Here is a 15,592-nt window from a genome sequence, read left to right as displayed (position 1 = left end):
TTTCCTCTACCCCATTCCTGCCAGGTCCCCCTGACCATTTGTGACTTTCCTCATTCTATGAGAGTTGTTTGAAATATAATCTTCGTTGATCCTTGGATTTTGTCGTAGAAATGTTTTCATATTAGATTAATGTCAATGAAATGAATGTTTTCCTTCTACGTATGGATTATTATTTTTTATAACCTGTTGAGGATCACCAGTTAGACTGTTCATGATACTAAAGTAAGATATACATTCTTTCACATTCATTTACTGTAGAACTGCCTCACAGGCATAAGTCCATCACCGTAGGGAGACGAAGACCATGTTGGGCAACCTTCCGTTTCTCGATCATCTCAAGCCAAAGTTCCCGGCACAATTCCTCATTCTTCTCCACCAATGCTGTTCAAATCACTGGACACTCCAAAGTTTCCAAAGTAGACATTGCCAGAGTGTAGGCATAGGAATTATGTACAGAAACTATAAACTGAGAATTAACTGATGCCAATAAAGACATGATAGCTAGAGTGTTGAGTGATTATGGGCCTTTTGTGTACATTTTGTCACTAAATGTGGTAGTTTTTTAACCAACAAAAGTGAGAGTTTTCTGATTTGTTCACATGTTTTAGGTAAAGAAGCTGAGACATAGAGAGTTAATCACAGATGGTACCAGGAATTGAACCCTGACTTTTTCCCCGTACACCAGTGGTTTTCAAATTTTAGTGTATATGGAGTCACCTGGAGGGCTTTAAAAAAAAATGGATTTCTGGGTCTCATTTCCAGAATTTTTGGTTCAGTAGGCCTAGAGTGGGTGTATAGCGGGCAAGCATTTTCATTTCTAACTAGTTTAAAATCATGTATAGGTGGCTGTTTTGAAAAGAAGTTGCCATGTAACCCTCTCCCTTCCCCTAAATATTATGAGTCTGAGTTATAATGCCGTATGACAAAGAGCACTGTCGTGGGAATTGGGAGTCCCAGGTTGCAGGCCCAGCTGTGTGACTAATTTGCTGATTATTCTGTGGAAATCACTTCACTTCTTTAGTCCTCAACTTCCTTCTCCATCCTAAACTTGGGGACTTTGTTAGGTACCTGTAGGGTTCCTGTTGGCTGCAGGCCTCCATGACTCACAGCCTTTTGGCTCTTTTGTCACCTGCTGCCTGTCCGCTGCTGAATGTAATCTCTTGCTTCTTGATGCACTAACAGAGGAAGAATAAAGAAGGATACCGGGGTCGGGGTGGAGGGGGACCTTTATTCCTTTGGAATTTCCCCAGACATGTTCCAAGAAGAGTTATGTCATTGGAGCAGTAGATAAGGGGAACCCCACATAACCACACATCTTCCCTCACTCCCAGGAACCTCCTTTCATGGACCAGCCAAGTGCACTCAAGTTTCAGAGAAGCCCAAGCAGACCCTACAAGGTCCAGTTTAGTCTCTCTTCAGTTAGCCTGAAAGATGTAAAACTTTAAAGACATCTACCTCAGTACTTGATTGAGGATAACAGCTAAATTAGAAGGTGGCAGAAACAATGTTCTTTAAAAAAAAATAACTTAGAGTAATCCCTAAAGCATTTCCTTCAGGGTTAGGCTGGGAAGAGAAAGTTTAGCAAAATGAACCAGGGCAGAAGAAGAAACTCCTGAGGGCCTTGCCTACTGACCCCATGTCACCCTTGGCCACTTACGCTGAGGACAGTAGGTAAAGGTTTTTTCCAAAGTCTTAAGAAACATTTCCAAATACTTATTCAATGTTAGGTACTTGGAGAAAAGGGTCCCTTAATAAAATAAGTTTGAGGAAAACTGAGAAAACCAGTTTTCTGCGCTTCACAACTCCTCAGAGCGTTTCACTAACCAGGTTCATGCTGACCATCAAGGCCCCAGGTGCTTTCCATCTTTCCACTCAGCTCTCCTCTGTGTCAGATTTTATCCTTCTCCTGAAGGTAAAAGGGGGTACAGCAATTTCAGGAGTCACACCCACTCCAGAGGCCCCCAGCCCTTACATCTCATGGCCAGGGTGGCATCACAGACCAATTACTACATCAACCACTGCTAACAGGAAAGGAGTGCCCCTGATGGTCAGGGAGTGTTCCAGTCATTCTAACCTCCTGGGCTGAGAAGGGCCACTGCTTTCCCATAGCCCAGGATGAAATTTGGGGCCAGTAAAGCTGAAGGGGATGGTTGTCAGGTAAGCAACAAATGACATCAGCACAGTTACAAAATTCAAGATTTAACTAAGTGTTCGAGCAGATCTTTACCACTTGTCAAATCCCTCAAAGTTCTCCCACAAGTCTGGGATTTCAAAGCAAACAGTGTAACTGCTCCAGTGCTGTTTTCTCACCCCATCCCATCATTCACCAAATACCCACGATCAGTGAGCAAAGCGTGCATGCTTTCCAGGGGCCAAAGTCAATCCTCTGCAGCTCAGTGAAAGAAGTCACAAATGCACGAGTCCCACTGGAAAGAAACTGTTCTCCAGTGTGCAGAAATAAGCTTCAGAGAGTCACAAATTCTGTAGAGAAACAGACTGTGTGATCATGACATTTCACGGTACCTTCTGGCAGAGCAGCAGACCTGAATGTGCCCCAGTTCTCTGAATGAGGAGTCACTATATAGTTAATCCCAGAAAGGTAGTTTTAATGATTTCAAGGTAAGTCAGTTGAAAGCAATTTGGCCCAAAACAATTTAGCTAAAAGCAGTTTGGTTGGAAGAACCTCTCCAAAATGTTAATCAGAAATGAGTATCCTTAGTCACCAATATTTCAGTGATTGAATGAACAAATTGAATTGTTCAAACAGAATGAACAATGTTCATTGGCTGAATGAACAAATAAATATGGGCAAATCCACCCACAGACAGCCATGGTTGACTTTTTTTTTTTTGACTTTTTTTTTAATAGACCTTTATTGGAGTATAATTGCTTCACAATACTGTGTTAGTTTCTGTTGTACAGCAAAGTGAATCAGCCATATGCATACATATATCCCCATATCCCCTCCCTCTTGAGCCTCCTTCCCACCCTCCCTATCCCACCCCTCTAGGTCGTCGCAAAGCACCGAGCTGATCTCCCTGTGCTACGCGGCTGCTTCCCACTAGCTATCTATTTTACATTCGGTAGTGTATATATGTCCATGCCACTCTCTCACTTTGTCCCAGCTTCCCCTCCACAGCAAGCATCATGCTCAATGGTGAAAAACTGAAAGCATTTCCACTAAGATCAGGAACAAGACAAGGATGTCCACTCTCACAACTCGTAGTCAACATAGTTTTGAAACTCCTAGCCGCGGCAATTAGAAGAAAAAGAAATAAAAGGAATACAAATTTAAAAAGAAGTAAAACTGTCACTGTTTGCAGATGACATGATACTATACATAGAAAATCCTAAAGATGACACCAGAAAGCTACTAGAACTAATCAGTGAATTTGGTAAGGTTGCAGGATACAAAATTAATGCACAGAAATCTCTGGCATTCCTATACATCAACAATGAAAAATCAGAAAGAGAAATTAAGGAAACACTCCCATTTACCGTGGTTGACCCTTGGTAAGTGGAATTGTGGGTTTTCTTTCGCCTTCTTTTGCTGGCTTGCATTTAATCATAAAACAGGCGGAGTAATGATTTTATAATAAGCATTGCCTTTATAATAAGAAAAATAAAATGAAAGGATATGGAATGTCCTGGGATTTTCCTTCTTTAAATTCTAATTCACTTTACGCCAATATGCCAACTACGCTTGTTGGCAGTTTTTCTATTTTTGTGCATAGGAATGAAAGAGATTTAGTTCATTCCACCTAGTCCCTTCATGTTGGAGAACACAGGGCAAGAATAGTTGGCTGAAAATAATTTAGAAATTTTAAAAAGCAAAAAAGTAGAAAACAGCAGAAATTTTAAAGCTGAGTTTTAAAAGCTGCTTTAAATACTTTAAAAGGGACAACAACCCCTAGGTTGCATCCCAATTTCCAGTACTCAGGTCCACCAGGAACCAATATGCAGGGTGTTCATCAGGTACCCCAGGCAGCAGAGAGTGTGAGGGCGCACCCTGCAGGTGTGGGACATAGCTACCTGTACATAAACGGACCTAATATAATATATTCTGTTTCTGTCAAACTGGTTTTGGTCTGATTATAGGCTGTTAAGGATCTTAAGGAATTCTGAATCCAGTGCAATAAGCCTGGAAAGTCAGGTGCTATTCTAAAGCTTCTGGGGAGGGCTTGTTCATGGCAAACACCTTGTATTTCCTGAGTTTCTATTACTGAACAGGTTGTTCGGCCTCCAAGCTTACCTCCAGGGTAATATTTCTAACTTGCTGGCCTGTCTTTAATTCTTCAGTACCTCCTTCATTACTGATAGTTCTTTATACTTGGCCTAGAAGTCCCCTTTGTAAGGAAATCTTCCCTGACTCAATCCTCGCTCTAGGAACCCTCTCTCTGAGCTCCTGCTGCACCCTGTACACCCTACCACTCCTGTACTCACACCACCTTGTCACCGTACATGATGTCGTGTCATCCAGGATGCAACCACATCTCTGTCATCCCCAATAGACTGGGACCTCCCAGAGGGCAAGAACTATGTCCTGATTTTTCTGTATAACCATTGCTTAGCACAATTTCATGTTTATTAGGTGCCAAGTTAATTTTAGTTTAATAAATCAATGAATGTAAGTCCTTCTGAAGTATCATTGTAAGGTGCTGCAGGAAACACAAAGGTAATTTAGACTATGATTTAGAACCTTATAGAACAGTCCTATTGGAGAGGCAAAGTCTAAACATACAAGGTAAATGGCAGAAAAGTGTGATATAAAATTAATAATAAAAACAGATAACATTTCTGTACCATATATAGGTGCCAAGTATGCATCTGTGTGCTTTTCATCTAGTAACTAGCTTAATCCTTGAAACAGCCCTCTATATTGTATAGATACACATATATTTCATGTTATAAGAATATTACATATATGTGTATATATATGTGTGTATATATATGAGCGTGTGTGTGTGTGTGTGTGTATATATATATATATATATATATAAAAATATATATAAAACAGAGGGCCCAAGATTAAGGTACAAACACATACCATGTTGAGAGCTTCCTCAGAGTCCCCTCATTTCTTTTTAAAAACCCACATGCCGCGGAGCGGCTGGGCCCGTGAGCCATGGCCGCTGAGCCTGCGCGTCCGGAGCCTGTGCTCCGCGGCGGGAGAGGCCACGACAGTGAGAGGCCCGCGTACCGCAAAAAAAAAAAAAAAAAAAAAAAAAACCTGAGTGGTCATTAACAGCCACTTCCCTTTAATCCCAGGGACTTAGCCCTAGTCTGGCTGTTGCTTAGTAGAACTTTATCAGTACAAATGAATTTAAAATTAGCTTCAAGTTTGTGAAAGGGCACTGTTGGTACCCCTTCTGCTTTTACTCCAGTTAGAGATGTTGTTTAAATTATTTCAGTGGAAGATTTGAAAAGCCTAAGCTACTTTTCAAAATGTGCCCTGGCCTAGAAAATCCAAATGTAGAAGTTCAGCAGGATGGCCAAATGATAGTTAACCACCCGGCCCCCAAACAAACAACATGGCAGCTTTAATGAGAAAGTACACTTACCTCTTCAAGGTTTCTTGTTCCTCCTTTTGATTGGAATTCTTGAGTTTCTATATGTGGAATTGTACAAGAGTTTTTGTTTTTGGTTTTTTGGGGGGTTTTTTTGCTGTTGGCAACTTCTTTTTTTGACTAGTTATAATGAAACATGAGAGATGAAATTCACTAAGTAAACAATATTGTGAAAGTGAATGAGAACAACATTAATTTTTGTTGCTCATGTAGAATTGCTGTAGCTTCATAATTGATTAACTATTTTAAACACAATAGAAACCCTTTGTAAGTGGACTATTTAAAGAAAATGAGAGCCAATTCACATCCTCAAAACATAATCCAATAAAAGCCTATAATATGCTTAACATCTGGCTGCGGTGTAAAACAATGCCCCCAGATTACATTTTGACCTTGAAAAATTAAGTCCAAAATGAGCAGAGGTAGCATATTGACTTTACAACAGTTTATCCCAGCAGCTGTGCTGGCCTAGTTACAATCTAGCATGGTGACAAACCATATAATAGCCAACCCTTTCCTTCCAGTAGTGATCTCCACAGAGGAATTATAGAGTACCTTGGGAAATTATGCCAGTAATATTCATTAAGTGCCCACAGTGGCAGAAACTGAAGAAAAGAGGCTCAGTGAAGCCAGTGGCTCTGCTGAGAATAACCTGGAACCCTGACTTTACCTCACTGATCGTTGGCAAGGCCAGGCTTCCTCTCGACTGCATGAGGCAAAAGACCCTTCCCCGTAAATCAATTGCCTTCCACCCAGAACACTGTGATTTATAGGAAGTTTTCTGCTTCTGTGGGAAGTTAATCAAGTGTTTTCATTGCATCCTTATCCCCATTATGTCTTTCATTTTTCAATATCTTAAACCAAAACCCAAACGTTTTAGTGACAATATAGACGGGTAAATAGCTCACTTGCTAGATACACACACACCCTAACATTGTCGTAATATTTTCATTGTGTATTTCAAAAGAGGTAAGCATATTTCTCACATGTACAAAAATGCCTCCCGTCGAGTTATATATGAGTTGATAATTGACCTCAAACTAAAAATGTGATGTTCTCTGTCTTATCAAAATATGCTATTTTTATCCAAATTACTAGTTAATGCTGTTTGCCAGAATCATCTACAGAAAGACACCAGAGAAAACACCATGCCAGGAGTATCTCAGCAGAAAAACTAGTTTTCATATTATTCTTTCATAATAAATTAAATATTTAGTTTCTGCCACGTTTTTTGTTATTTGCGGTAGATATATTGAACTAAAACAGTGGGGAATCTTTATGTGATGAATAAAGATCTTTCCTTTTCCATCCATCAGATATTTTCTCAATGATTTCTGACTCCAGTGGGGTGATGGTTTATGGACGATACGATCAGTTCCTGCGGGAAGTTCTCAAACTACCCACAGCAGTGTTTGAAGGGCCTTCATTTGGTTACACAGAACAGTCAGCTAGATCCTGTTTCTCTCAACAGGTAGGAGAAAACTTGTTTAAGGAAGTGTCTCTCAGTGGCTGCTCTCCTGTGTGTCACTCCAAGTCACTACTTCTTCATGGTAACTTGTAGTGTATCTTCCAGCTTCTGACAAATGACCTCTGAGTCAGTAACTGAACTCAACACATTTGGATAATAATAATAGGTGGTGTTTCCTGACCATGAACCAGGCATCCTGCTAAGTTCTTTATTTGCATTGTCTAATTTAACCCCTACAGCAACGCTATACCCTCGGAAACATCATTACCACCACACTATCAAAAGGGTTGAATTGTTACTCAGCCTCACATGAAGCATGAGTCTGACCCAGCACCGAGCTTCACCAATTTAGCAAAGGAGACAAGAAAGGAATCACAGCACATGCCCCATGCCATCTGGGAGGCCCTAAATCGTCCACTACATTGGGGCTCAGAGCAACATGTTTTAACTGGGGGTGGTACAAGTCAGCCAAGGGAAGCTGCTTAGTTTGGGGGACTCTCCGTGTTTATATCTCTCCAGTCATGTGGAAAATCTACATGTCTAGAACTATTCTTCAGCACAGCATAGTGGAGATTTAGAAATCCATAAACTGAAGATTTGTTTACAATTTTTAAAAATCTGAACTAACCAAGTATGTCCTCTAAAAGGATCCGTTAAATAAGAAATCAGTGCTTAGCAGCCACTGAAAAGCTGCATTTACCTCCAGCTAGTAAACCTCATCTGTCTGTTTACTTGGTGATCTAAGAGGTCCAAGGTGGTGCCTTGGGCATCCCCGTAGGTCATGGATTTATATAGAATTATAAATGTATCCATACACTCAATAAGAGAAGGGATGGCTTGATACTTTAAGTATCAAACTCTACTGCCGCTGGGCGGGGCGGGGGTGGGGCGGTGAGGAGGATGGGTTCTCACCCAGGAAGCCTTTCTGGCCTTTCCCACGCCCTCACCCCCAGGCTGGCTTAGATACCTGGCCTCTGTCCCCAGCTAAAGCATACTCCTCTTTGGAGTTCCCTTTCCCTTTCGAGTTGGTGACCTCAGAATGGATCCATTCACCTAAGCCTCCTTCTATACAACTTCTTCACCCAGAACTTCTCATCAATCACCAAGTCCTACTGATTTCACCTTCTAGAATTTTCTCAGATCTCTCTCCTCATCATCCTCGATTGCCTGGCCTATTGCATTAAAACCCAAACTGCTCTCTCTGCCCCTGGATTTACTTGTTTGTTTGTACATTTGTTGATTTTAGGTAGTGCATTGTAGAATCCTCAGGAAATATACTAATGCCTCAGAATATTTCTCATTAAAAGTCAGCCAGAATAATAGGACTTTTTTAATCTCATAGAATTTATCTATTCAAAAAAATTTATAGGATGTTGCCATTGCTCAAAATTCCTTTTGAAATATCCTAGAGACTGCCCATTATATAATCTTTTATATACCCTCAATGATGAGAAATTTATATATGTGGAAATCATAGTAGCATTTCTTGACATCCAGTAGTGATTTTTAGCCAGTATGATGAATGGTCAAAATAGATAAAATCATGTAAAGTACAAAAAGAGGCAACACTAATAAAAATAATAAGACCAGTTTATTTTTGTGCTTCATAAACTGGCTATAGCAGCAGTTCGAATGATGAAATTCCAAAATTGCTTTAATTGCTTCATTGCAAAGCTGCCCCAAGTGATTGGTTTGAAACACAGTATTATTTTAGACATATGAATTGTAGTAGCTTTTGAAAAACTACTGTCTCATTACTTATACTTTACATAATTTATCTTTTAATTATAATGCTAATAACAACCCTATAAAAAGCATATTTAGTATTATGAGGTAAAGCTAGAACTGTAAATATCTGCCAATAAGAAAACATTAATAGAAGGCTACCAAGACAGTTGTTTTGTGAATTACAAGGACAAGTGTAAGGTTTAAGCCTTGAAAAGGCACTGTAGCTCTTCAGGGCTGATTTCTTATCTAAAAATATAAAACTATCCCATCCACCTTGATATTCTAATTCAAAAATTTAAATAAAGTAGTGATCTTTGCATGTAGATTTTTTTGTCATTCATACTATGAAAATGTCATATATTAATATAACTTCTTATTTTTTCATTTTGAAAGAAACTTATAGATAAAATACATTTCTTTTCTGCATCAGAAAAGCCCAGGATAATGACACAGAATCCGACTGAATTGTAAGAAAAGATACATAAAGAAAGTAGAGAAGAGAATTTTTTTTTAATTTAGAGTGTTCTTTTCTAACAGGGAAGGATAGCTCCCTCCGAACAGGATTCACTCCTAATCTTGTATAGCAGAACCATTCACATTAACCACAAAATATTTAGTCCTTATGGAAGTTGAGGAGCTTTGAAAGGGAAGCTGTTCTACAAATTTAGAAGACTGATACGGGAATTGTCGAGTGTGCTGTGATGTACTATTGGGTAAAATTTTATGGAGAATGTCTACTCTCCATCTTTCCTCACCATTTTCATACTGTCCCTCATGTATGAAAATGATCCCCTCAGAATTGTTTTATTCCTTGTGATGATATTGACTCAGCCTCAGTGGAGATAATCCAGTCTTATGTGGGCTTAAATATAAAAAGCAATTAATGTTTTAAATTCAGAACTAGTTTCAAGCTGTTTATTTATTAGAGGTTAATTGAATGTCTTGTTTCTTCTATCTCAAATGATATTTACATAGCAGGTAAATTAAGATTATTCTTGATTCTAAATTTTTATGGGTTTTTTGATGCAGAAAAAAGTCACCTTAAATGGTTTCTTGGACACACTCATGTCAGATCCTCCCCCGCAGTGCCTGGTCTGGCTGCCCCTTCTGCATCGACTGGCAAATGTAGAAAACGGTGAGTAGTTACTACTGAGGCAATTTTTTTAGCCTTTTTTTTAAATTGAAGTATAATTGACTTAAAATGTTGCATTAGTTTCATGTGTACAGCAAAGTGATTCAGTTTTTTATATATATATATATATATATATGTAAAATAAAATATATATTATTTTCCCTTATAGGTTATTACAAAATATTGAGTATAATTCCCTGTGGTATACAGTAGGTCCTTGATGGTTATCTATTTTAGATATGGGAATGTGTATATGTTAATATACATATAAATAACATATATGTATATGTTAATCCCAAACTCCTAAGGCAATTTTTTCATTACCGAAATTAGGCCATCAAATCTATAATTATTAAGCCAAGGTCATTGTTGTAGGGAGGTCTGTTTAGTAGTTCTGAATTTTAATAGAACTAACCTGTCTCCCTCATCAGTAAGGCCTTATAAGTGCACTGCACAATTAGGACTGTCCATTCTAAAAATTTATTAAATCTCACAGTCCACCTCTCAGTTACAAATCAGGTGTGGCTTAAAAACTTCCTGTAATGGAAAGAGAACCTCAGTAAGGAATGTGACATTTTCTAGTATTTGTTTTAGGTATGAACTTCTACTCTTGGTATACCTGGCATTAACTATTTCTTCCTAGACACTCCATCAGGAATAGGTGGAGGAGATAGAAAAAAATTGGATGGTTGCACCTTGCTAATCTTTAGTCATATGCTCCGAATTGTAAGCTTTCAGTGGTTGTAGTTATATAAAAGAAATGAGTAATGTAACTTTTGTCATGTGCTTTTGTTTTTATAAAAGCAAGTATTTCTATGTTAAAATTAATTACTCTTGGCATATCCAAACTTAAATATAAAATACAGTTCAGCAAGGTTTAAAGAAATTTAAACATGGAACAATCCATTGCCTCCCTCTGATCTTTAGATGTTCTTATTTTCTGTTTAATCTAACTCTGGGAATTCTCTAGCCTTAAATAGAAAATAAGTTATCTCCTATCTCTTACTATAATCTTAACTTCTACACATATCTTTAATATACATTGGGGTTAAAGTTAGCTTATTTTAAATTCCCATTTAGAACATCTGGCATCTGCCCTAATTATCTCCCTTAGTTAAAGTTATAAATCTATCCTGTTCTGCTCATGGAGAAGATTTAAAGAATGAACTTACTAGTTTCTCTGTAAGCACTACCAGTCACAGATTTTTTTTTTATGCTACTTACTCATCTGCTAGAGCAAAGAGCAATCAAGGTCCAGATCATGCACGATGAGTTCATATTACTGTGTTGCAGTTTAAGAACTAGTCATTTTCCAATTATAAACTTGTCATTTCATGGCTTCTCTCTCAGCATTTCCTGTTGCAGGAAATGAGTTCCTTAGGCCCTGTCCCAGAACAGTTGTCCCTAGATTCAAGTCTCACTTCAGCCTTTCCCAGGAGGCAGAAAAAGGGAATGTGATGCTGGTTCAGAAGACAGTGTGTTCAAAACTGGTTATGTCTTTGTTTTTACAATTTACTTTTCATCTTTATTTATTTTTATTTGCAATATTTTCCCTGGCTGGTTAGCCAGAGAAAAAGTTTACCAAAAGCATGAGTTGTTCTTATTGTTGTTGATATCTTTAGCTCATAACATGCAGTTACTTGGATTCAAATCTCAAATATTTTACCTTGCCTGCTTTATAATTCAAATTTTCTGCCAAAGGAAGTTGTGTCTCTTGAGCTATCTGACTTAGAACTGTATTCAGACAACTTATTCATCTCTTTGGGCCCTATCCATCTGCCTCTCGGGGAAATTAAAAAAAAAAATCTGTTAAACAAAAGCAGTGTCACTCATTAAATAAGCCCATTAGCTACTCCATTTTTTAAAAAGTAACTCAATTCTCCCATCCAGTTTTTCTACTCTTCTTCCATTTGCCTTTCTTTCTTCCTCCTCTCCTCTTCCATTTCTCTCATATTTGCTCTCAACCCACTGGGCAATCAGCTGTGTTCATCCGTTGTGTTTCTGAGTCTTCCGTGAGCTGTGCTGATCTCCTGGAGACAGAGAACATTTGGGGGAAAGGCGAGCCAGTTTGGGTAATTTATAGTCTCGTAGTATAAGGGACGGGAGTAAGAAGAGCAAATGGAATTACAGAGATTTGCCCTTAAAAGAACCCCTATCCTCCATCCCCTTCTGTTTCTCCCACCTCCACACACATTCTGGAAAAGGGTAGTGAGAGTCTAGGAATAAACTTAATGCTTCTCTCGGCGAAAACTGACGATCATCGGAAATCATGGCGCACAGCAGAAAAATGCAATTCTTGTCGGACTGTATTTTTCCTTCTTCTGGCTCATACTTTTGTTTTCTTGTTTTTTTCTTCATTAACTTGTCCCTCAGTCTTCCATCCAGTTGAGTGTTCGTACTGCCACAGTGAGAGTATGATGGGATTTCGCTACCGATGCCAACAGTGTCACAATTACCAGCTCTGTCAGGACTGCTTCTGGAGGGGACATGCCGGTGGTTCCCATAGCAACCAGCACCAAATGAAAGAGTACACGTCCTGGGTAAGGCAAGGTCCAGGCAATACTTACAGTTGGATGTGTGAGTGTCGTCCAGAATGCAAGGGAACGGCAAGCATGGTGACTGAATCAAGCGACACGCTTACCTTCTCCTCTCACATTCCCTCCTTCCCCTCCCACTCCCCACCTTACTGGGACCTCTTACTTATTGTGTCTGAACCCAGTGTAGCTTCCTAAGGCTTAAAATATAGGAAGACTCAAATGATATTACTTCTTGGAATACAGATAATTCAGTATCGATTTAGGTAACAGCCAAACAGCAAGCACCTTCTGGAACATAATCTCATTTTCACAGTAAGTTAAGGTTCTTTTCAAGTTTGGGGGTGGTTTGTGGGAATCGCCTAAAAATTATTGTTAGTTAGATTCTGGAGTTGTCTTAACTGCATGACTGGAACATGAAGGAAAGACCTGCGAGCGTGTGGGCTTAAGGATGCTGTTTCATTCTACTTTTTTAGAGGAGGGGGAGATATTAGAAAATCATCTTTTCATGAGTAGTGCAAGTGACTAACTTGCTGGAGGTGACCTGTGATACTGACCTGCGAAAGGTGACCTGTCCATGTGATGAAAGTGTTCTCAGGAGCACATGGCCCTGAGTCTATGGGAGGAATTTGCCCCCGTGAGCTTGCTGTTCAGGTGGTTTACAGTTTGCTGACCTCTGTCTCAGTTCAACTCAAAGACCAGGTCCAGTGATGTTGTTCTGGTGCTTCTGTGAAAGTATTGCTCTATGTACAGATTCTTTTTCGTGGAATGTGCCATCAGTCCTGCCAACTCCTCTTGGAATAGTTGTATCACAAGAAAATGCAGACTTTTTAAAAGCATTTTTTCTATATTTTAATGTGTCTCAAATCAACCTATAGTCTTTACTTAAAGAGTAACTCATTTTATTTTTACAAAGGTCTTCAGATATGCATTTTAATTGCAGTATAGTTTATTTACAATGTTGTGTTAGTTTCAGGTATACAGCAAAGTGATTGTTATACATATATGTATAATACATATAATATATTTATTCTTTTTCAGATTCTTTCCCATATAGGTTATTACAAAATATTGAGTATAGTTCCCTGTGCTATACAGTACGTCTTTGTTGTTTATCTATTTTATATATAGTAGTGTGTATATGTTAATCCCAAATTCTTAATTTATCCCTCCCTGCCCACCTTTCCCCTTTGGTAACAATAGTTTATTTTCTATGTCTGTGAGTGTGTTTCTGTTTTGTAAATAAGTTCATTTGTATCATTTTTTGTAGGTTCCACATAGAATTGATATCATATGATATTTGTCTTTCTCTGTCTGACTTACTTCACTTAGTATGATAATCCCCAGGTCCATCCATGTTACTGCAAATGGCATTATTTCATTCTTTATGGCTGAGTAGTGAGAATATACATTTTAAATCAGAGTGTTCTTTCTAGGAATTATTATTGGGAACTGATATTCAGTGCAAATATATTAATTGTTTAGCACGTGTCAGATTCTGAGTTCAAGTAAGAGTTCTTCACTAAGGCATTGTATACTGAGGGCTTGATGCCAGTTCAAATGCCACCCATCACTACTGGCACCCATCACATGTTGAGAATAGATATACTAGCACAGATCATGAGATACAATTTCGTATAGAACGCTGGAGGAAATACTTTCTATTTTCTTATTGTCAGCGTATTACCAATTTTCAAATATGTTCTATTCCAAGTCCTAGAGGGTTGGTGATTATAGACTAATCGTTTGTAATTGTTGCTTTATGTAAAGTCAGATAAGGAGCCTTTTCTTAGGGGTTTTGAACTCTGCAATTATATGGCAGGACAATGTCTTTACAGAGTAGGATCAGACTCCTCACGAGGACAAAGGAGCCCCAACGTTTATGGGGTGAAGAGCTGTTGTTACTGCTGTTTTAAGTGTTCGAAGAATTAAACCTCCTAGCAAAAGCCAAAGAGGGACTTCTTGGACAATGTTCCCATTACTTAGCTTTTAAAAATGAGGACAAAAGTCACTTCGTTATGTTGCCAGTTATGGACTCTGTGTGTCAAAGAAAGTGACAAAATGAGAAATCGCTTCTCACAGAAAGGAAAAATTGGGGTAAAGATTTATTATATGTGGTAGGCTATTTTTGATCATCTTGGCTGTGAAATTTTAAAATAAACATTCCACTGGTCCAAATGAAAAAGATGTAGCATGATGCTCTGGAAAGAACATAAATTCTAGAGACTCAGATTGAAGTTCCACTTTTCCTTCTAACCGGATGTATCCAGCCGCACCTGAAACATCTTGCCCCTGGATTCCCACAAAACCTCCTACCCATCTCCTTACTTCCATTCCTATCCCCTCTCAAACCTTTTTCTGTTCTTAACGAGAAGCAGTCCTTCTAGAATCAGGTCACCTCTGAGATTTAACCTGTTCATTGTCTCCCTCTGCATTTGAGGTAAAGACCACAGTCTTGGACGCGGCATATAAGACTTCAGTGGTCTCCCTCCTGCTTTCCTCTCCAGAACAGGGTCTCCTGTTCTTCCTCCATCTGGAATGACCTTCCAGTCCCCTGAGTTTTGTCAGAAGGACCCCTGCTGTTCATTAAGTCCCAGCTCAGACGTCCTGAGCACAATGACTGCTTCCATTTATCACAGCATTTGCTGACACTGTGCAGCCCGAGGCAGTTACCCTGATGGCTAATTCCAAGCATTCTGGTCCCAGCAAAGAGCAAAATCCTTGACTTAGAGTAGATTATCAAAGAAGATTTCCTGAATGAATGAATGGATATCTACTATGAAAACAAATCATCTGATGAAATGTTACATAAATGTTGATGGTTATCACTTGAACGTTTCTTCTTCCTTCCAGAAATCACCCGCTAAGAAGCTCACCAATGCATTAAGCAAGTCTCTGAGCTGTGCTTCCAGCCGTGAACCTTTGCACCCCATGTTCCCTGACCAGCCTGAGAAACCACTCAACTTGGCCCACATCGTGTGAGTATCTCTACCCGCCAGACTGAGGGACAGCTTTCTTCACTGATGCGTGTGCAGATCCATACAAAGACAATTAATTTCCTGTTAGTTGTCAGGGACCAAGTTTTAAATTTTATTGTCTTAAAAAAAAAGAGTGAAAGTCATGTTATTATAATTTTTTTCATGGAGAGGTATATAGTACTTCT

General features: G+C 38.9%; 1 protein-coding gene across 22 annotated transcripts in view; it reads left to right on the top strand.

Annotated features, from left to right (window-relative positions):
* Positions 1-15,592, top strand: part of DTNA (dystrobrevin alpha) — a 396,589-nt gene that overhangs the window by 315,018 nt on the left and 65,979 nt on the right. For all 22 annotated transcript variants that reach the window (XM_060121882.1, XM_060121881.1, XM_060121878.1 and 19 more), the window contains 4 exons: positions 6,884-7,038; positions 9,793-9,898; positions 12,269-12,435; positions 15,283-15,407. In XM_060121882.1, coding sequence (XP_059977865.1) covers positions 6,884-7,038; positions 9,793-9,898; positions 12,269-12,435; positions 15,283-15,407 — 553 coding nt within the window. The remainder of the gene's footprint in view (positions 1-6,883; positions 7,039-9,792; positions 9,899-12,268; positions 12,436-15,282; positions 15,408-15,592) is intronic.

This window comes from Lagenorhynchus albirostris, chromosome 14 (genome assembly GCF_949774975.1).
Source record: "Lagenorhynchus albirostris chromosome 14, mLagAlb1.1, whole genome shotgun sequence".
NCBI lineage: Eukaryota > Metazoa > Chordata > Mammalia > Artiodactyla > Delphinidae > Lagenorhynchus > Lagenorhynchus albirostris.
This window is presented reverse-complemented; position numbering and strand designations above follow the sequence as displayed.